At 41.4% G+C, this 23,455-nt stretch overlaps 1 protein-coding gene across 3 annotated transcripts; it reads left to right on the top strand.

The window, feature by feature from the left end:
• Positions 1-108: 108 nt before the first annotated feature.
• Positions 109-22,822, top strand: ppp1r13bb (protein phosphatase 1, regulatory subunit 13Bb). Of its 3 annotated transcripts, none has more exons than XM_044048928.1 (19): positions 109-473; positions 745-915; positions 6,856-7,003; positions 8,341-8,460; positions 9,353-9,423; positions 11,659-11,760; positions 13,149-13,323; positions 13,639-13,838; positions 13,933-14,073; positions 14,337-14,529; positions 15,055-15,183; positions 17,098-17,231; positions 17,360-17,807; positions 18,436-19,217; positions 19,319-19,456; positions 19,537-19,670; positions 19,745-19,911; positions 20,079-20,278; positions 20,805-22,822. In XM_044048928.1, exons 2-19 carry the CDS (start codon positions 907-909, stop codon positions 20,844-20,846), a joined length of 3,333 nt encoding a protein of 1,110 aa, XP_043904863.1. In that variant the 5' UTR covers positions 109-473; positions 745-906; the 3' UTR covers positions 20,847-22,822. The 3 variants fall into 3 exon arrangements, with proteins under 3 accessions (XP_043904863.1, XP_043904861.1, XP_043904864.1); XM_044048926.1 differs by having other exon boundaries at positions 13,933-14,097; XM_044048929.1 differs by lacking the exon at positions 15,055-15,183 and having other exon boundaries at positions 13,933-14,097.
• Positions 22,823-23,455: the final 633 nt, after the last annotated feature.

Raw genomic sequence — 23,455 nt, 5'->3', positions numbered from 1 at the left:
TTCCAATTTCTTTAATTTAATAAAGCTGGGATTACCCCGGAGCTTTACGTGATGTTGGATTCTTGACAGGTTACTTACGTAGACGCGTTAGCCCCGCCCCTCCCTCCGTCAACAACTGGATTACAGCTATTTGTATTTTCGAGCCTTCTGCCAGTGCCCATTGCGATTCACTGCGCCCGAAAAGGGGATAGTGACACAACAATCTGCTGGGACATGTACTCATTTTCGTTTATTTGAAGCACGCTCTATCGATAGCTGGTGCCGATGTGCAGCCAGAGAAAGCGTAAGGAGCCACGGAGAGCGGATAGTTCTCTGTTCCCACCGTCCTTTAGCTCCTCTGATAGCAGCTAACGCAGCTAATACTCCAGTGGAGGTAACGCTAGCTGGCTGGCTGACAGCTGGCCCGGCTAGCTCCGTGTCCTCAGCAGTGCCGTGGATTTACTCGCTGAAACAATGACTAGTCTCTGACATTGGTGAGTATTGGTAATGTTTCACTACTTGGTAACAACCAGGCGTTATATGGTGTTTGTGTTCAGCCGCTTTGGCGTCGCTTTTGCCAACCAACAGTGAGTGGCTAACCGTCGGCTTGTTTGTAGCAGCAGCTGCACGGAGCCACGCCTGGGCCATTTAAATGGACGTTTTGCGCTTGTTAACACCAGACGTTGCTTTGACCAGTCTGCTTCAACATACTTCACAATGCCCGCTTGTTACTGCTTAATAGAAAGTCACTTTTGTGGTTCACAGAGAGGACCTAGGCCCAGTTGGTTGTCACATACTGGTGTAGTCAGCCAGAACCCATAAGTACCAAGGTGGGGGTCTCTACCGTGGTGCTATTGAGAATAAGTGGGTGGACAGCACAACCAACCTGCCGGATGCACTTTGTTGTGACCTGCAAGAGCTGCCAATATGATGCCGGTAAGTACACACAACTCCTGTTCTCCTAACACTGAAGCATTGAAGTATTTTTACAATAAATCGAGTAATAAACCATCATATTTAATCTTGTGTACTTATACATGTAATACAGAGCACGTGCCTCAACCAGTCACACACTGAAGACTAAGTGTTAGTAAAATAAAACAAAGCTGATGAGCATTTCCTAGGTTTAAATGCTCAAAGCTATTTGTACATGCATCTTAAATGTGTTTTACAGTCTCTCTTAGTTTGAGCTCATATGTTCATAATTTTGCTCCTCAGTATCTGCCAGATTTATGTTCACAAGGAATATATTTAAAGGAATCCATAATATCTTTTCAATAGCATTTTGTCTCTCTATTCATATTTACGATAAATCACTCTTTCTAAAGGAAAGATTGTCATCATTAGCTTCACCCAGCATGCCTCACTTGGCCTGTCAGCTGTTTTCTGAATCATTGCAATTGCTGTCCGTATGTGCTGAATTGAGCAATTATTTGATTGTTATTTATTATGGAATGGTTGAATTGCCCACATGTGTACAAAGGGTGGACACTGTTCACTGTGAGCTTTGCTATTTTTGGTTCTTCTTTCACGTCAGTTATGTGTTTGAACCCAGACAGTTTGGTGTTCTGATGTCACACACAAGTAGCAAATGCAAGGACGATTATCTGTCCATTTGCCTTTCTCGCTGTTGCTCTCCGGTAATCTAACGTGCAAGTGAGATCAGTTCATGAAAGCTTAACTGTATCTACTATGACTTTATCTGTGTAACAGCATGACTGCAATTGTCTGGGTCCATGGCTGCAGGACTTGCATTTCTCATGCCTTTTTACACCCACTGAAACACGAGGGAGGGGAAATATAAACAATTATTTTCATATCTTGATAAAGAGGGATTTTGTTCCATCTGTCATCTGTATGCTTTTAGCGCAAGGATTATAATGGTTTTAATTCACAAGATTAAACAAGCAAGCAAATATACTCATTTATTTAGAGGAATGACAATGTTGTATTTCAAAATGGGGCAGGTTAACATTATACCTTCTACTCACCTTGTAATAACAATGAATTTGTGTGGTATTACAAAAAATGATCTTTACATTTCAAGCAGTGGGTACAGTCAAGAACTATTTCCCTCTGTTGTTTTCCTAGTGTCATTGTTTAAGACGCTCTGTGTATCATATAATAGAACACCTGAATGGCAACTCTACCCGAGCAGCGCTTTGTTGGGGCGTCTTTTGTTATGTTTAGAGCTGAGAATGCAGTGAGAGGCTGTGGGGAAACATGATTGCAGTACCTTTGGCCTTCAGGGAGGGGAACGTGAACTTTTAAGCAGGATAAGTTTACAGTAGCTTCAGTCAGACGTCGTCAAAAAAAAAGAGATGATTCAGTCACAGGCCAGTTGAGTTTATAAAAATGGTGTCAGTGGAAAATACATTCACATTTGGTTTCATGTCATTGAAGTACCTACGTTTATAAGCACAATTTCTATCTTTTGAGTACTCAATATTTGCTGCTGCCATGGAGTTCACAGGATCGTTATTAGCCCCAGTGTGTGTTTGTACCCCGTGGCACCGACAGGCTATCAGAGTCAAAGAGCCAGTCGTGCATATAGGCAACCCCGGCGTATATTTCTTGCGTGATTTCAGCAGCCAATGAGATACGGGCAGATCTAGGTCTGTGTGACTGGCTGCATCAACTAATGCTCTGTTGTTAAGGGGAACTTCTGAGCTGAGTAGATTGTCAAGTGACATTAATCTCACCCAGTAGAGCTGGCAGAGCATGACTTACAGTAAAAGTAAACCTTGCATCTTTGTGTGGCTTTGTTAGGGTTTTCAGGGGGGTGTATATCAGTTTAAAATGGCATTGCCCAAGTCATCCACAGTAATGGTTTTAACACACTTGTTATTAAAAAGTAAAACGTCATTAATCTATTACTTGTGTCTTTTCCCCCAGTGAATGACTTATTTAACAACACACACCTGTTTCCTGCCTTGTCCTTTTTTACACGTAATTATCCATTATTAATTAGACTTTCATAACGCTGTCATCTCATGTGTGTTAGTAAGATAAGTTTTGTCTTGTTCTTTTCAAGAACAGAGAAGCAAATGTAATGACATGAATCCTGTATTAGAATGAGTTTGTACTGGCAAGGAATGATTGTTGGGTCAATAGCAGCACCAATGACTTGTACTTTTAGTCCTGAAGCATTTTTAAAATGTCAACCTCGTGTTTGGAGGGAAAAAAAAACAACCCTCATCTCTTCTCCATACACTTCAGTGCCGTTTTTAGCCCGATGGGCAGTGTTTTAGCATATTTGGGCTGCATGATCTTTGTGTTAACCAATGATGTCAACAACAACCTGCTCATGTTCTTATGAATGGGACATTTGCTATGATTAAGCTATTTGTATGCTAACTTCTTAACACGATTACACAGTGTCTGGTTATTGTGTTAAAGTTTCCCCAGTCCTGGGCAAAATTATTTGTTTATTTTAATTTAGGAGGTCCATTTTCAGTGGACTCTTTTAAAGAATGTTTCTCCATGCAGGACATTCAAACTTTAGTTTTATTGCTCCTGGTAATCACTTAATCCTTTAAATCTGTCTATTTCATTGGTGTTAGTGATGGGGCTGGTTAGAGGAAATTACTGTTTCAATCATCCTGCTATAGGTCAGGCCAGTCAAGCATCCCTCTCAGATGTTAAATGATAAATGCCTTTCTCCGTTATACTTCAAGCACAACCTCAACCACTCATATTTGGACAACATACAGTGGACAGATTTACTTAAATCTCCATGATGGTGCCCTGATCTGTCTGTCAGCCATGGCCAAACTACTGTCATTGGCAAGCAGTTGTTGATCTTGCAGCCATTGGCACAAATCGGTGCCACTAGAAGGACTTGTGGTTGCCCACCCCTCCACACACTACCCTGTCACTCCCTCCCTTCCTCTCTCCCTCTCTTTATTACCCTCTAGCTCTTCCTCTCTGTCTCCCTCCCTCTCTGAAATTCACATACAGAAAGTGTTTTTTCCTCCCAAGTCTCCTCCGCAGCCCTTTTCTAAGGCATACACACACTGCTGTTAGCTCCAGAGGTCTGCTTGGGATGGCATAACTATTGAGTCTCATGTCTCCAAAAAAAGTGGTGGTGTAAGGATGAAGAGGTTTGTGACTTTAGTGTTGCGTGGCCTTGTTAGCCTCTCCAAGGAGACCCCCATTTGGGCAAAGGAGCACCATCAGCCACTCAAAAAGGACATCAGGAGGAAACGGAGGGCGACCAAGAGAGCCAAGAGTATGGGCAGACGCAACTTGGTCAAGGCGGTTTGTATTTCTTCTGCAGTCAGTGACCTGGACCAGTGGAGTTTTTTCTGCACTGTCACACTTTGAATGTATAAGGTCCAGTATTTTCTGCTTGAGCAGGAATGTTGTGTATGGGTTCTCTGTGGTGATTTGCAGTTGAAATTGAAGACTTGTGCTGAATTTACAATGTGTTTTCAAAGACGTTTAATGTATGGGTCTGTGTTGTAGTTTGTAGGAGTCTGACTGGCTATTAGTTTTTTTATTTTATTTTTGAATGTGCTTAATAAATATAAAACATAAATGAAATAAAAGAAGAACAGTTATTATCTTATCTGTGTGCAAAGTGATGTTGACTGCATTGGCATATTGTATATCTTGTTATGCAGCTGCCTGAGCTTCAGTGTTGCTTGGGGATTAAGAAAGTAATTATGGTCATAACTGATATTCAGCATTGTTCTTTTTGTCAATGCACATATCCCAATATGACTAGGCTTACTGGACAAGAGCAGGAACAACATGAGCTCATGGATGATGTGTTGTGGATGAATGGAGCAAAGCTATTGTACTGCCTAAATACATGGCATTTGCCTCTACCTCATCTCTGGCACCATTTAACATTGTCAGTTTCAGAACTGGCCAGAATGTCAGCTTTTTGGTGTCATAATCAGTTGCATGGAGTTTGCACAAATGATCGCATCATTTCAGTTATGCTGCTGCAGAAAATGCCAGTGAATCACACAGTTGCATCGTTACCATCGATGAGTCATTTTGTCTGGGAGAAAGTCCAGTGGTCATCATCCATAGGTTCCTCAGTAACTAATGTGAAGGCCTATTATTCATGACAGTGGCAGTTATTATAGAACTATGAATGTACCTTGTGGCCAAATCAAATGTACGTCACTATGTAGCATTGAAGTGCCTTCCAAGGTGTGCATGTGTAAAATAATGCAGGTTATTCCTTTTTGATAATTGTACTTCATTAAGCAAAGTAGTTTGTGACCAAGTCATTATGTCCCAGAGGAGTGAACGTGAAAGTCAAGTGCCCTTGACACCCTTGAGTCATTCAACAAATACTCTACACAGTGTGCCTTGTGATTGGAGTTTTGCCCTTTTGCAAGTGTTTCTTCTTTGTTGCAAATTTCATTAATTTTCCATTCATTTTGTTTGATGTTGTAGCTTATAGGTCAACACTGTGAGACATTATGTAATTTTATTTACTAGAGAAATGTGAATAGCTGAGCAGGTTAGAAGGAACCTTTTTATTTTTGCTGAACCCCACATCCCCCTTTCATCTCACAAAGCCATTAAAGGTTTGGTGTGTCATTTGTTACCCACTCTTTATTCTATGAGCAGTCCTGTTGTTATGTAGTGGCACAATGCTGTAGTGAGCCTGTTATATGAAACAGGAAGACACACCTCAACCACCTGGGGTACTTTGTGCCAAAGATAACAATGAAAATCTGGGCACTGCTCATATCAGTCAACTTGGGTCATACTCAAACTTCTACAAACCAAATTACATGAGAAAAGTTAAACTCCACTGATGAGAGCAAGTCAAATCTGAGCTGTGTTCAGAGCACTTTTGTTCCTTTTGTTCTGTCTTTGCTTTACTCAACCATGATTTATTGATTCTGAATAACCAGAGGTTTTTGTTTTGCCCAGCAACAGGTTTTCACATTGTGAAAATAGATTCATCTGTTGACATTTGAGAACTTATGGCATTAAAACCAGTGGGACTGGACTTCTTAGATTTTACAGATTCAGCAAAAAGAAATTGTAATGCCTGCATATTACCATGTATACAAATTGAGTACAGTTGTACCATATGTACAAAGCTACACCAAATTTGATTTCCAAACCACTACCAGAATCTCTCAGCTGTGGTTAGGTTAAAAAGAAAAAAAGTTATATAAATAATAAATAGATATTTATATCATCAGCTTGTTAAATAATGCCCAAGTCATCTCAGCCCTTTGTATTTACGCTGAAGACTCGCTGAAACTATGCAGGCACTGCCATAAAGATTAGTCCAAAGGTCATATATTCTACTGCTATGTTTCCTGGTCCCACCACTGTACTACTCGGCTACAGATGAACTGTATCTATACTCAACTAAATATTTGTAAGATCCTCAGTTGATGATGAAGTTCACCTCAGTCCTCATGTTTTCAAATGACTGCCTCCAGGCATTTACATTTCGCTATTTAGCAGCTTGCATTTAGGGGGGTATCGATAAGAGAGATCGTTTACTCATATCTCCACAGGATGAGAAAGTCTTAAAGCTTATTTGAGGCCTGAGAAAGATGGTCTCAACTTTTACTGCTTGCTTAAGTTTAGACAAAAGCATGTGAGGGCTTGCATTGCTATGTCTTTCCTCACTGTTTATGTTAAATACTATAGCAGTCTGTAGTCACAGTGAGCAGAGAGGTGGCAGGTACAGGCATGAATCCACCAGCATTCCAAATTTGCAGCCAAACCAGGAGAGCAAATGTTCTGTTTGTATCATGCAAATGTTTTACGCATTTCTTTTATATTACTATTTAGAAACCTTCCTGTAAGTCTTCTTTATTATGTTTTCCTGACTTTCATGCGTGTAATTTAAACTTTCCTGTTGTTGTTATTGTCGTCGTCTTTCAGATGATATTGACAGTGTACCTCAGCGACGGGGAACAGGCTGTGACTGAGGTGCCCATCACCCCTGAGACGACGTGCCGCGATGTTGTTGAGTTCTGCAAAGAGCCCGGCGAGAGTGGCTGCCATCTGGCTGAGGTCTGGAGAGGCAACGGTAAGAACAAGATGTGGCAGTACTGCTTGTTGTGGAGCCTGTTCATAAAGTCTAAAAAAATCTCAGACACTTCAGAACAACGAGGGCTCTTTTTTCCTGCGGCAAACAGTAATCAGTACTATGTTAAGAGAAAGAACAGGGTAATCCGTGAAGGTGAAGTAATCTGAAACTCCATTATTGCTGACACTTCACTTGCATGCACGAGAATGTAGTTTTACAAAGCACTAGCCTGTAGCTTTCCTCATTAATGTGAAAATAAGCACTCTATTAAAGAAAGTTCAGAAGCCAAGCAGGGCCATGCGTGACTACCTGGAGTGGAGAAAAATCACAGAGAAGCCGTAAATGAGGACAAACTTTTGCCATCCGACTAAATGCAGAAATTACTTTAAGAAGAAATTTGTGGTACGGTTTGCAGCACTGTCACGACAGATTCTACTTGGTCCAGACAATTTGGGCCCATCACCATCATCATGCTGACAAGCCCAGTGTTATCAGTGTTTTCTGCTGAGATGCCACTCCTCTGCAAAACAACATCCCAGCACAGAGCTTTACTAACACACATTATGCAGTCGCGTTCCGCTGGTGCTGGACAATGCAGCTGTCGGCCACCGAAACCTCCTAAAACCTCTCTGTCTTTGTCTCCATCTCTTTGTCTCTCAGCCGCTCTGTGCCCACAGCGTACTTTCCCCCGAAATGCCAAAATAACTTTTTTTCCCCCTGAAACTATCATCCAGAAACACAGACGCAAATGCAGATGACATCAAACCTTTGCCCAGATAAATGTGATGATGTGATAATGATTTATGTTGTTCCTATTTTCAGTCACACTTGTCAGAACCAGATAATAGAGAGCTGAGTACACACACACTTCAGCTTTGCTGCTGTGTTTGTGTTTGTATGGGCCTACTGAGAGCCACCTAATATTGGTTTGTTTTAAGATATATTATGACATTTCTGTATCTGTATTTAAGTATCTAAAAAAATTATTAGATTAATGTTATATTTTGTTGAGTAGTGTACCTACAGCCCAAATTTTTCCAACACTCATTAAATCCATAGAAATCTGTATTTCTATTTAAAGTAGTGGACCATTTACTTCTTGCTTCTTTGCTTCTCTAAAACTAAGTCTCTTGTTATTGTTTTGATTGAGAGATCCCTAACAGCAGAAATGTACATGCTGTGTGTTTGAACTTCAAATGCTTGCGTCAACTCACACACCTTTTGAGATTTGATACTCCATACAGAGACAACCCACGCCAAAGACATTGCTTACTGTGCTTAAATGGTTCTAATTAATCAATCTGTTCCCCTTTCCCCTAACCTTTACATTCCCACAGAGCGAGCGATCCCCTTCGAGCACATGATGTACGAACATCTGCAGAAATGGGGTCCTCGCAAGCAAGAGGTCAAGTTCTTCCTCCGGCATGAAGATTCGCCAACAGAGAGCAGTGATCAAGGTGTGTACACTCCTAGCATCCCATGTGTGGAAGTTTTTCTGCCTGCTGTATGCTGAAGAAGAGTGTGTGGTATATTTGGGGGTATTTACTTTCCTACTTTTGCCGCGGTAACAACCAAAACTATTATTACTAAAATCAAACCCTTTGTGGGATTTGTTTTTTCTTTGAACCAAGTTCTATCGGTGCAGATACTTCAAACATCGTTTTTTCTTCAAAAGTATGGTATCCTTTTGTATTAAGAGTGTTTATCTATGTTGAGAATTCATTGTTTTAGTGCTTGATGAAGCATGTCAGAGGATTTGAGAGTGTTTTTCCGTCTTCACGCATACACAGCATTAACACTAATCTTTTATGTATCTGAATGGAGTGTAGTCACATAAAAAACCAGGTGTTAAATCCACCCAAGCTTGAAAATCCATCAATGAAACCAGCTCTGCACGAGATCACACACTGGCTATGGCGCATTAATTTTTCTCTCAGTTTACCTGATGTCAGCATATGTGTAGAAGAATTGCACCTAATGTTAACTGGTGGCAGAGAAACAGACATGTGATGAGCCTGGTGTGTGCAATGTTTGCTGTACTGTGTGTGTATACAGAGAGAGTTTGAATGAGAATGCACATTTTTGCAGCAATGGTACCATGGAGATTTCCTGGGATTCTTTTTTTTTTGTGGCCAGGTTCTAGCATTTCTCGTGAAGTTTTAAATCATTCATTCTCGTTTTTCCATCAAGTTGAAGTTAGGTGGCTTCACCCAGCAGTACTTGTCCCAGTTCTTAAACCCATCTGTCATTTGCAATCATGTCAGTGTATTCACAGACTTATACAGCTGTTGTCTCTGAATGTGCCGTGCCTGTGTGTGTGTGTGATGGTGTGACTGTTTCTTTTTGCAGGGAGTCAGCAGTCGCAGGATCAGACGAGTCGCAGAACTGGGAACACTGGAGAGAAGCACAATGAGAATGGGGTGAGCCTAAATGAGTGTTATTGAAATATTATTAAAATAGAAAAACATAACTGCAATTGATATTTTAAGGTTTGAAGCATTAAATGTCATATCACAATATCAGTTGTGGTTTTATCCCTTTGCAGGTTTTTTTTTTATAGCATAGCACAGTAATGACTCATTGTGCCTGTGGATGTAATTATTTTTATTTTAAGCCCATGTTTGAGAGTAGCCTCACAATTTCTGGTATTAACAGATTTGTCCATGCCCAGACTCTTTTAGTGTTTCATTTTCAGGTACACCCATTATGGTGCATGTTCATCTCTAGCCTTGGGATATGTGTGCAAAGAGAGGAAAGCTACTATGATAAGAGCAGCCTCTGGCATGGAAACCTTTCTCTCTCCAACCATCTGTCCCAGATTTGACAATAGCAAAGTGTTATGGTCGAGGAATCACAAGTAATTCCACCTTAAGGGTGTAGGGTAGAGTCCAGCACAGCAGATGGAAAGGTTGTGTTGTTGTTGTTGTTGTTGTTGTTTTTAAAAAGAAATCATATATAGTAGCTAGAAGACATTACTTTATCCTTAAACCCCACATTGATTCAAAGTCTTCAAACACTGCCAGTAACCTAGTAAAATACATGCCATGCCATAACAAGCGAGGGCATGTATTTATCAACACTTTCGTGCAATCATTCACTCCAAAGAGGAAAAACGCTGCTGTTCTGGCTCCTCTTAACCTCTCAAGTGCGGGGGCTCATTTGTGTACAAGTTTGTTCTTTATATCTGATTTAGGGGATTATATCAGTCATCCTGCTCGATGATGTAACGGGTCCTAAGATAATCATTGCTTTGGCTTTTCCACGGGCTGCTGCCCAAACCCTCTCTCTCCACCAAGCAGAGCAGATCGTCTGCAGAGGTGCCGTCATCGAGTGTACAGTATGCAAGTTGTTAATTGTTGATAACACCGCTGCTAGGCAACAGCGACATGAGCTCAATGTTACTGTCAATGTCAGGTAGCTGCAGAAGCTATTGATATTAGCTAGGAGAAATGTCAACATTGTTCTCAGACATACAATAACATTTAAGAAAGCCGCAATTTAACTATAAATGACAGTTTATTAACTCTACATTTAACCAAAAAAAAAAAACAATGGCCCCCTGAAAACGTCAGCAAACACACACCACCTTGTGAAATCTTAGTATAGGTTGTGAATACGACAAGGGGGCTGTTTATATTAACTGTTTTTTGTGAACATGGTATAAACAACCTGATTTGAAGGCATCAAGTCTGCCTCCATTGCCTGCTCTGTTGGGTGTTTCTCCAAATCGCTCTTCTTGTGCATGCATGCATGCATGAGTTTGTGTGAGTGCGTGTTTCTCCCTCGAGTGAGTTGTCACTTTTCATGTGCCAGTGGCTTCCCCTGCTCTCTCTATCTTGCTGTGGGTTGAGTCTCCCCAGACTTTTCTTATTTCTAAATGCCTTAACAAATGCCAGGTGGGAACACATTGTTGTCCAGTGTGACTTCTGAGATCATATGAGATGTACTGTGACTGCTGCCTCACGTCACAAGACAAATTATTTCCAGGAAGAAGCTTCTTTAATTCAGAAAAGATGAGTCACAGAAGTGTGTGCCTCTTCTCATTGAATAACAGCAATGTCATTTTTATTATTGCAGAACTGAATCTTAAGTATTCTGCGTCATACTCGTGTTTCAGCCTCTTACTTCGTAATTGCTCACTCAGCCATTGAGTTGATGGATTCAGCTGCTTCTCGGAAACTCAGAAGTATCTTTGATGATTTGAAGAAGCTCAGCTTCTACCATGGCACAAACAATACATATCACATTTCTCTCAAAGCCTCAATGGAGTTTCAACACAATTAATTTCTCCTCATAATGATGATCGTAATAATGTGAAGGAAGGCGAGTCTGACTCGCTGACTCTCTGCTATGTCCCCCACCATTTGAGTCTTTTGCACTAGAACTCAGACCAAATGATTTCTCCAAATGGCTTCATGCATCACTAATTGCTTTGTATATGGTTTTTGTATACTGTATCTCTTAGGGTTGTGATTGTGGAGAGTTTGCTCTTGAGTCAATCACACAATTTTTAAGATCGGGAAGATAAGGTCTTTGCTTCTTTCTTTTTTTTTAATGAAATCCTTGCCTGCCTCAGTCTGCATCAGTCTGATCTCAGTATCTGGACTCTGCACAGACTTTAATTCCTTGACCTGTCTTGACCTGTATGTGTGTAGGTCGGGAATCAGCGGGTGGAGCTCACACTGTCGGAGCTGCAGGAGATGGCAACACGGCAGCAGCAGCAAATAGAGGCTCAGCAGCAGATGCTTGTTGCAAAGGTAATATCCTGGTTCTTTTATGAATCATTACTATGAATATCTCAATTTTGTTTCAGTATAGGCAACTTTCTGATGTTTTTATCTTTGGTAATTTGGCATTAATTGACAACTAATCAATTGCATATTTTCAATAGTTAATTGCAATGACTCACACCTTTATCATGTTTTATACGGTGATGGTGGTAAAACCTTTAGATTTCTCTGTGCAATAAGCCTGAGTTAAAAAAAAAAATAAATAAAAAAAGGATTCTAATGTTGGCCCTTAATATATCACAATTGACCCATTGATGCTAAGAGCCCTAATTAAAAGCAATCATAGTTGTAAAGTCAAATAATTCTCACAGAAACTTGTATGACATGTAAGAGAAAAACTTATTATTTGACATTTGACATATCTAAAATTAGCTGATTACATTCCTAAGCACAAACCTCAACAACAACTCAGGACGGTGCCAGCCACAACTTTCTAATCACAAAGGCCTCGGTATAGCACTGGTACCAGTCATTTATCTACATAATGTGCCTCTTTATATTTTTGCTGTGTCTGGCCTGACTGGGACAGAGGGCTGATAACTCAACTGTACAGTCCTCCCAAAGGTCAGCTCTATGTATCAGCAGAGAAAGGCCTCCAAAACCCTTTAAATATCCTAACTACTGCTTCTCTGCTGTGAAACAAACAGCCCCAGTTTGACCTTAAACATAGGGCAAATTATTACATAACAAAAGACATGGAACGCCATATGAGTCACAGCGTGGGGATTGCCCAGTCTGTCAGACTCTACAAATCAGGCAAGGAGCAACATGTGCACATACATGCCAGTGTTAAATAACAGTGTTAACAGAAGCACAACAGTTATTGAGCATAATTACACACAGTAAGGATGCTACATTTCTGTGAAAAAGAGTACATCTCTAGCTGGTATTTGGTCGCTAACCTTCGCACAGCCAGTCTCTCCTGTCTCTTTAGCTGATCGCTTATGACGATGAAGCCCACTGCTGATCCGATGATAGTAAGACTATTTATTGCCTTTGTTGTGGTGTCTGAAATGTAGGCCCACTTGAAGCCCTGCAGTCATTTGGAAACCTGGGCCTGTCATCTCCTATTTTAGGACCTTAACTGGAGCAATTCTCAGTTGGGCAGAGCGATGAAGTCATCTGACCCTTTCTTCATCCTTCAGACAGTCTTGACACAGCGCAGTGTTACACTTTTATTCAATAGAAATATTTAGCCTACTTTTATGATATGTCTGATATCTTGCAAGCTTCAGGATGGAGCCAAGCTGGCTTAATGTGTGTTGGTGTTTTTGATTTACGAAGAAATTACAAGCTTTTTGCACTGTTGAATGCAGTGTGATATAACGCTGTACCGCTTTACCTATGCCCTAAAGGAGCAACGTTTGCGTTACCTGAAGCAGCAAGAGCGGCGTCAGCAGCAGACCGTTTCAGAGGGCGAGAAGTTACAGAGGCTAAAGGAACGTGTTGAGACCCAGGAGGCAAAGCTCAAGAAGATTCGGGCCATGAGAGGCCAGGTGGACTACAGCAAGGTCATCAATGGCAACTTGTGTATGTATATTTGTACTATGTACCCTTTTTCTCATGTCACAAACATGGCTGTCCTCGTCTTTATGAATGGACAGTTCAGAGAACTAACTAAAAGTTTATATATGTCTTTTAATACTAGTGTTGAGAATGTATCCTTTATGCAAATTTATTTCTATGAATTATACTTTATATTATAGTCTTAGAGTTTCAGAGGATTATGAAAAAAGTCGGTGTGTGCAGGAACAATATTTAAACTCAGCTAACCTGATCATTTAAAAACAGCTACCCTACAGTGAGATGAGAGTCCTGATGTGATTATATTGTTCTCCAACGCAGCTGCAGAGATTGAGCAAGTTAGCAGCCTGTTCCAAGAGAAGCAGGCAGAGTTACAAGCAGCTGTGTTGAGGGTGGAGCAGCTCAGCCTGCAACTGGAGGACCTGCGGAGAGGAAAGCTCAATGGCATACAGACCACTCTGGGCAGCCAAGTAACTGGTGCTGCAGCCCTAGAGCTCCGTAAACTCTATCAGGAGCTTCAGGTACCAGTGAGAACAACATGTAATAAATTCATCTGTAGGTTCCTTACCTTACTAAGTCTTTACATGTTTCTGCATCCATGTTTATCATCCCTAGATACGAAACAAGTTGAACCAGGAGCAAAACAGCAAGCTGCAGCAGCAGAAGGAGATTCTGAACAAGCGCAACATGGAAGTGACGCTCATGGACAAGCGCATTAGCGAGCTACGGGAACGCCTCTACAAGAAAAAAGCTGAGGCACGTCAAAAAGAGAACCTCCCTGTAAGACTAGGACCACTTAACACATTTCCTCCTAACATAATTTTGGTTCAAATTCCTCTGATAAAAGCTCTTGTCTCTTTAAGAACTTCCTATAGACTTCTAAGTTGTACAATGTATAATGAATAATTATACATTGTACACGTTTCTACTGGCCTCAGTAGAAATGTGTGCATGTCCTCTTAAACATTTCTATTGTTTGAAACTTTTCTGACTCTTCTTTTTTTTTTTTTTTTTTACAGTTAAACAGAGCCAACGGGCCTCCCTCTCCTCAGCCAACTCCTGGGACTCTGGGCCGTGTTGCTGCCGTTGGGCCGTACATACAAGTCCCTCTATCGGGCCGACAGGAAGGAGGCTACACCATGCCGCCAGAGCCACTGAAGCCCCAGACTTTGAGTGTCAATAGTCAAGCAAATCATGGCCGCACCAAGTCAGGTTGGTTCGGTTCCATGAAACTATTTCTGAAATGTATTTTTTTCCTGAAATGGAATGAAGTATAACAAAGGTGAACTGTAACTTTGGATTCCAGGTGACATTTAAAATGTTATTTCTTGTCTTTTCATAGTCAGAAAAAGCAGAAACCTGAAGTTAAATTAAGAATCAGAAGATAAGAAGATAGATGTTTCAGTAGTAGTTTGGATATATGTAGTCCCAAAATAAAGAGTTTTACGCCACTACACATTCAACATGTCTTGCATGAACACCTTGTGACTGAAATTCCCTTGTGGGCTTTAGCTGTTGTCCTTTTCCTTCCCATTTGACTTCTTGGTGAATTCTCCAACTGGACTTTTTTCTGCAATTTCTTTTTCCTTCCTTTCTAACCTCACTCTCTTCCTGTGTTGTGTGAACTGTGACTCCCCACCTTCTCTGTCCTCTTCTCTCATGTGTCTTTGCCGTCTCGTCTTTGTAATGTCTCTTTCACTGTGGGTGCGGGTATGGGGGCAACGCTTCCTGGGGTAGACGGTGTGCGAAAGCCTCCCGGCCCTTGGAAAGTGTCTGATTTAGACATCGTTGTGGACCCGGTAACCCCATCCCTTCCAGAATCACACCCAGGCCCTGGAGCCTCCACTGGCTCTGACGGCACGTCCCGTGAGTGCACTGTGCCACATAGGCAGAGAGTTGGCACTTTGTGAACCTTCTCTCTTGATTGCAGCACAGGATCCACAGCATGCACAGACCACAAAACCAAGTTTTTACTCCATATTACAACCACTTCAGATAAGCTCATAGCTAGTGTCTTGAATAGTCTGCGAGTCTGGGTTCTTTCCAATCATGCGTTACAGAACACTGCATCATAATTGCTGTTTTCATATGCCACAAAACCAGTCATGTTTAAAAGTGATGCAACCTTGATGGTTTGCCACACCAATCTCAGACAAAATGATGCACAGCTGTGCAGGAGATGTGCATCTGTTCCTGTTAAACAGTCACTGACTGAGAGAAGACTCCTTAAACTCTCCTGCCTGTGTAACATGAAGCCAGGTTTTTTTTTCCCCAAATTGCAGAGACTACATGTTGACATTTAATTGCGTGTCATCAAATATGAACGTCAGAGATTTGACTGCCATCTTCACACATTTTGCCTCCATCTGCTGAGATTTTACGCTTGGCATTGCACCTCACACAAAGACATGAGAAAGCACTGCTGATCCTGTGTATGTGTGTGTGTGTCTCTACACTGCTGAGAAGGTTCAATGAGTCAAGTACCTAATACGTTTCCACATATAAGAGCAGTCCTATATATTTTTTTCCTAACATCATGACATTCCCAGCTTTTCTAACCTTGATCTCCATGCCACATTTTCACAACATCCAAGATGTGTCAAAAACATTACATGCACAAGGAATTGACCTTGTACATGTTAAAAAGTCAGTGGAAGTCACCTTTTTTTGTATTTGTGAAGACCCAGATCAACCTGTTTTCTTTTTAGACTCTGGCTAGTGTTGGTAAAACTCTTTCAATGTTGCTGTATTAATAGTTAAATAATAGTTATAAGGATTATATTTAATCTAAAATTATATTATGTTCCTCATGTTCTTTTTGGATTTCTGATGAGTCGCCACCACCACAAAACAAATTCCTGTCAGACTGTACCAAACCTATTGCTGTTGTTTATTTGTCTTACCTTTTCCACACACTTTCTTTTCACACTTTCCTTGCTGTCTCCAGATGCTTAAATTACAGTTCTTTTATTAAGTAGGCAGTTAAACCTCAGAGACAAACAACACTTTTACTGCGCGTCCCCAAACCTTCTACTAAATCATGGTTTACTTTGCCTAATGTGACAAAATGAAAACAGGCACAGTAGAAAGATACTAATGCAAATGCATTCATGTCATCATTGCTGTGAAGTGAAGGCTCAGGATTTTTGTCCTATTGATCAATAGTTCCCCTCAGAACATTGAGTTGCTGTCTTCTTTCGTACATTTTCTTACACTCAACAGTAGGACAATTATCAAATTCTTTCGCAAAGAGAATGAAAAGATTTTGTCATCCGTCAACTGATGTGGACATTTGATTTAATGAATACATTGAATTTGAGTATATGGGGAAACTAGTGAATGGCTCAGTAAGCCATTTCTGTGAAAAACATTACATTGCTGTGTCAGTAGTAGAAGTGGAAGTTAGGATGGTACACTACCATGTTCTGAAGTCGCTTAGTCATTTCTGGTTAATAGGATAAGCTTCTCAAAATCCTGAACCCTCCATTTAATACCAATCCTAGGTCAAAATGGTACATATCCAAATATACATGCTGTGTGTGTCTAAAATGTTATACACACAGATGTTACAATGGTTTGTAATGTAGTTAATTAGACACTTTTTGATGATGAAAAAGGCAAACCATTTAGACCTAGTTCTGGTGAACATACTGTACGTTGTCACTACCTTGAGTTGTAAAAATGTAAGAAATGCTCATGCCTCTTACATCCCCTTGGTCACTAAATATGGTCATTTTCCCTCTTTGGCAACACACTTACTGAGTCACATTTGTGCTGCAGCTAATGATACTGGTTGGCCGTCTGTTGGAAAGACAAACACAACTCTAAAGCCTCCTGAAAGAAGAGACTCTGGGACTGACACCCAGGGCAAAAGCCCTCCCTCAAGCTCCCCCATCGCTCCAAGTGCGGAAAAGGTTGGTCGTCTGACTTTAATCATCATGTATAAATATAGATTACTAAATTAGGTCTCGTTTTTTTTCTGCTTGTAATAAATACACTTTTAAATGGTTACTCTTTGTGTGCTCTTTGTGCTGCTTCACAGGTACTTGAACCCAAAATGGTTGTCTCTTCCCCCGCCATATCCAAGCCACAGCCACCTCCCTACGGCTCCCACCTCTCTTCTGCAAACTCTGCCTGCACTTTGGAGCGAAGAAAGGATGTACCACCTCCTCCTCGACCACTCCCTCCACCTCCTGCTTGGCCTCGCACTCCCTCTTCCACAGGCTCGTCCTCCCAGCAGATCCAGCAACGCATCTCAGTACCACCAAGTCCGACCTTACAGCCTAATTCTCCGCTTTTCCCTCCCGGCCCAAGTGAGCGGCTTGATCCACCGCCGGCTGTGGCAGTACGCCCCTTCATCCCAGACAGAGGGTCACGACCTCAGTCGCCCCGTAAAGGTCCACCTACTATGAATTCCAGCTCCATCTATCACATGTACCTCCAACAAGCAGCGCCAAAGAGCCAGCAATTTAAGCCTGCTCCCAAAGCAGGTAAGAGCTTATTTTTAAGAAATTGTACAGTGTACTATAGCTGCACTTGGACAAGCAATGCACTCGGGAGGGACTGTATGTGTGAGCGCAAATGACTGCAGAAGTCATCGTAGAGATTTTTCAGAGATTCCCCTGCCAGTTTCCAAGTATTATCTTTTAATATCTGAGTAAAACACCTCAGAATTAAAGTGGGTGAATGGGTGTGTGTCCTGTTTCCTCCATGCTCAAGCCAAGCACCGCCCCCCTCGCCTGGATTCTCCAGAGATTTCCGTGCTGTTACCATGTTTTACCCAGAAATTGTCCTGCTGCATAAGTCTTACGGTTGTCATAGTTACAATAATCAACTGCTTTTTGTACAGAAATATTCCTTTACAAATGCCGTTGCAATATAGTTATTAAGTTGTTTGCTTGTGGTGATTAATTTGACAAATTGGCATGTACTTTGGCCCTCTTCTGGCTTATCTTGTGCAAGGCTGTTTGCTCTGTGACATGTTGGACTACTGATGATCTAACAAATCAGTTACTTAATAAAATAAGTAATAGGTGAATTGATAATAAGAGTATTGCATTGCTGCAGCCCTGCTTTAATTGCCTCCATTTTAATTCCAGTATCTTTCCTTGTCTTTAGTGTATGGGAAGCCTGTTCTCCCCTCCAGCTCGACGCCTCCCTCGCCCTTGCCTTTCGTTCAGGCCGGAGGGGCTTTCCCGTTGCTCCAAGGCCAACCCAGCAGCGATGACACCGTGGATGGAGAAATTGATGATCACGAGGGCTTCCAGCACCTAGAGCCCTCAGCGCCTCCTCCCAGTGTGGAGAACATCCCACGACCACTCAGCCCCACAAAGCTAACACCCATGGTACACTCCCCAATGCGCTACCAAAGTGATGCTGATCTCGAGGTGCTGCGTAAAAAGCTGGCCAACGCTCCGAGGCCACTCAAGAAGCGCAGCTCCATCACAGAACCAGAGGGCCCCAGCGGACCTAACATTCAGAAACTGCTCTACCAGAGATTCAACACTCTAGCAGGAGGCATAGAGGGGAATGGAGTCAGTGGATCAGGAGGAGGCAATGGTGCAGGTAGTGGAACACCGTTTTATCAGCCAGCTAATCCCCCCGCATATACGGGAGGTGATTCTGTGGCTGATACAGACAATGGCAACCACCCCTCTGGGATGTCGCTACCGCCACCACCGGGGACAGAGGAGCTGGGCTCCGAGGCTCCACCTCCATCTACTGACGATAATGACAACGACCCGCTGCCTCCACCACCAGAAGATCTGGATGATCCCGCTGAGGAAGAGGGACCAGAAGACAATAACAACAATGTGGGAACCTCTGAGCCATCACTCCCCAGCCCTGTGCCAGAGGTCAGCACTCCAGAGGAGAGCGGCACGGCGGCCTCTCAACCACTGGTAAAGACTCGCCTACATACAGACTCGCTGTTTTATTGTATTTACCGAGTTATTTATTTAATATACCTTATACCTAGCGCATTATCTCTCCATTGTCACAGGAGAAACGCACAAACCTCAAGAAACCAAACTCTGAGCGAACTGGTCACGGCTTCAGAGTGAAGTTCAACCCACTGGCTCTCCTGCTAGATGCCTCCTTGGAGGGAGAGTTTGACCTCGTCCAGAGGATCATCTATGAGGTATGTTGATTTGGTTCTGTGTATATTAAATCCTGCACCCAGGATAATCACTTATCTTTTTTTTTTTTTTTGCTTTCCAGGTGGAAAATCCAAGCACTCCCAACGATGAGGGCATCACACCACTGCACAATTCAGTGTGTGCTGGACATCACCACATAGTCAAGTTCCTGCTGGATTTTGGTGTGAACGTCAACGCTGCAGACAGTGATGGATGGTACGTTTAAACCACAGAATAATTGAAAAAGTAGTTTAATGGCACATGATAACTTTGTTGTGTTTGTTTTCCAGGACTCCGCTCCACTGTGCCGCCTCCTGTAACAGTGTTCATCTCTGCAAGTTGTTGGTTGAGTCGGGTGCAGCCATCTTTGCCAGCACCATCAGTGATGTGGAGACGGCAGCAGATAAGTGCGAAGAGATGGAAGAGGGCTTTATCCAGTGCTCCCAGTTTCTGTATGGTGAGAAACAACCTGTTACTCAGTCCAAAATAAATCGTTTTTTATTAACCAAATCTGCCTCTATACTGCAATTGAAGAAAATGTCAGTGTTGCATTTAGTTAAAACAAGCAAGGAATACTCCCTGTAGATATTTATCTATTAACCATCTCTTTCTACTCTTGTGCAGGTGTTCAAGAGAAGTTGGGTGTCATGAATAAGGGGACAGTGTACACTCTGTGGAATTATGAAGCCCAGAACCAGGACGAGCTGTCGTTCAGCGAGGGGGACGCCATCACCATCCTGCGACGACAGGATGACAGTGAAACTGAGTGGTGGTGGGCACGACTTGAAGACAAAGAGGGCTACGTGCCCCGCAACCTGCTGGGGGTAACCACAAAACGCACCATTCATCTTGTCTCTGTCACCTTTTTAAAAGGATTTGGAGAGAAAAAAAACCTGTATTTTTGTCCCTCTCCACACACACAATTGGAAAATAGCAGGTGTAAATAATCAAATTAATGATGGCTGAGTTCCATTTAGCTTCCTCAGTTTCAGGGTGCGTGCTGGTTCACTGTCGCACTGTCCTCATGTACATGAGCTGAACAGGGCCCTCGTTATTGGGATCAGTATTTATTTTTAAACGTGTTAAAATGGTTGCCATGCAAAGGACACAATGATTTATTGTGTTGTTTTTCTTTTCAGACAAGGATCTGAAATATTTGCATGCTCTAGGTTTTTAAAGAGACGCTTGACAGCAAACTGAAAAGCAGTTCTTCACATCTGTCATCTATCAGTGACATGTATCTGGCTTATTGCCCTGCTTAAATCACACTCACATGTCTCACCTAAATACAAAAATAACAAACACGAGCATATTAAACATTTCTCTTGTTTCTCTTTGATTTCTCTGCAGCTCTATCCCAGGATCAAGCCTCGCCAGCGCTCCTTGGCATAGCGTCGTCTCACTCCACTGACCTGTGGCTAACAACTGGACCAGTGACAAAACCAAGTGCAGAGAACAAAGGAGCAGGCTGCCCCATCTTCTCCCTGTGGCCATAACCTCCCCTGGCCCTGTGCCTCTGACAAAACCCTTTTCTCTGAAGCCATGGGCACTGAACTCTGACACATATTTACATCTACTAAGGCATAGACACACACATGTTGAACCACAAGCACTCCACACACACACACAAACAAACCCACACTTATTTTTGCCCTGATTCAGTGTCAGCTCTGTATCAGACATCAACTTGAAGAATAAAACACTAACCCTCATCTCAGTATTTCTTGCAGTATTCCCATTCTCCAGTCATCTTCATCTCCCTAATGAGACCTATGACGGCACTGGTCTATATGACACTATATAGTGACTGGAAAATCACTGTAAATGGTGAGAAGTTGCTCATTTTGTGTCAGTGTAAAGTAAAATGTAACTATTGGGTATTTAAATGATTTTAATACCAATTTGATCCCCCCGAATGAAGAAACACTAACACAGAATATTGTGCTCTATGTTTGCTGTTAGTGTAGTCCAACCACCAAAGATAAATATGGATTAAGTAATTTAATTTCACTTAAGCAGAATTGCTGACGTGCGAGATAATCAACTGATTTGCTGTCGGTTAGGATCAACCGCTCCCATATTCTTAATGGAGCAGAAAACGGATTTTGTAAAATAGGAACGTTGTAAATCCCCAGTATTGACAAAGCTAAGATGAACACAGACTCACAGCTCACAATCATCGCTTTTCATGACCTTCGATGCGAGTCATGTTTGTTTATTAAGTCGCATCTGTTCAAGATGTGTAGCAAGAACATGGATACATTTAAAAAAAGGCTTCAGACAATATTTTTTTTCTGAAATATATTTCAAGACGTATCAAACTCTAGAATTTTTACATGGAGTTTATATTTTTTGGTAATCTGGTTATAGGTCAAATGCCACAGTATAGATTACCAATAAAGGTTGCCACATACCCCGAGAGTGTGTACAAAGAACATATTCCTCAGATCTCTAATTTTGAAAAAAAGATTAATATTTAATTGAGAAATAATATGTAAAACTGAGTTTGATGACAACTTGACTTTTAATTTTATGATTTTTTTCTAACGCAGAAGAAGGCAAGAATCAATTCCACAGAGGATTTTGGGTCACTCCAAGCATTTTATTTGTATATGCGCACTTTTTTATTTTACTCATTTCTGGGGCCTGATAAGATTTTTATGTTATAGATGCCTTGTTCATTTTTAATACAATTATCAGATATTGCACCTCAGATGCCCCTGGAATCATCAACCAGATTATTTCAGATTATTTCAAGTTAGTTTTATCATCTTATAAACGTCAAGTTTTTTTTTTTTCTAACAAGCCGCCAAGTAACTCTCTGGTCATGACGCTGCCGTTGTTTTTTTGCGGCGTTGACAAACTCCAGTATAAACACTTAATCTCAGGACCGACATGGTGCTGCTGACACTGTTTCACCACTGAACTCGTGATCATGTTTCCGTTCTTATTCTCAACCAGCATCACCGTCATTCGAGCAGTAGAACAAACAAAGGTGCAGTCCGAAATTCAGGCAACAGAACAAGCCATGGTCATAAGCACTTGATAGATAACAAAGACTTCAAATTGGCTTTAGACACAAAAGCCGAAATTGGCCTAATTTTAGGTGTACTCCATTCTACCAACCACTGTTACACATGTCATCTGTTACATTGTTGAACATCCAGAGTCCATGAGCTTGTTCTGAACCCGTGAGTGAGTGAATGAGTGTGTATGCAGAGTGTGCTCATGGACCAGGCTTCACCGAGACTTACACCTGTACATAATATGTCTATTTCCTGTTTGGACAAGTGGGCTTTCTGTATGAACACTGTACTCACACATCCAATTCTGTAAATGTGAAGAATAAAACAGAAGCTCTGGCATGATGAATGTCTTTCAGTGTCGTATCAGGTTGTGCAGTCTGATAATGACATGACGCAGGATGAAGCAGGAGCATGTATGAACAAATCATTTTATTTACTGAGGAAATAATGTGACTGAGGTAAACGATGACTTACATACTCACACATTCCTCAATGTTCACTTAATTATACATAATTTTATTTTGATATTTAAAGGAGATCAAAAGTTGTACTTTGCTCACATAGAATACTTTTGTAGGTGAACATTTATTACTTTGATGATTTTATTTTTAGTGACATAATGAAAAATGTAGGTAAATTCTTGTCACTCAGCCAATTCAGTTCAGATCTATTGAAAGTTATTGGAATATAATTTTTCAATACAAATTTTCATATACTGTACATGTGAGTCGATTTAAATTTCCATTGTTTTTGTTTTTACGGTCTTAAAAATCCTTGGTAGTACTGTAACTTGTTTACACTTTTGTAGCCACTAGATGGAGACACCCTATACTGTTTTTCTTTATCGCCATGTTACATCGTATACCTAAGGCAAAAATAATACCTGCCTCATTAACTTGTGACCTTTCCACTAAAAGCTTTTTAGCAATCCTGCCTTTAACTATGTCACTGTGAAATGAATGCACTGACACAGAC

This window comes from Solea senegalensis, linkage group LG17 (genome assembly GCF_019176455.1).
Source record: "Solea senegalensis isolate Sse05_10M linkage group LG17, IFAPA_SoseM_1, whole genome shotgun sequence".
NCBI classification, from domain to species: domain Eukaryota; kingdom Metazoa; phylum Chordata; class Actinopteri; order Pleuronectiformes; family Soleidae; genus Solea; species Solea senegalensis.
The sequence above is the reverse complement of the archived record's forward strand: the minus strand, read 5'-3'. Positions and strand labels throughout refer to the sequence as shown.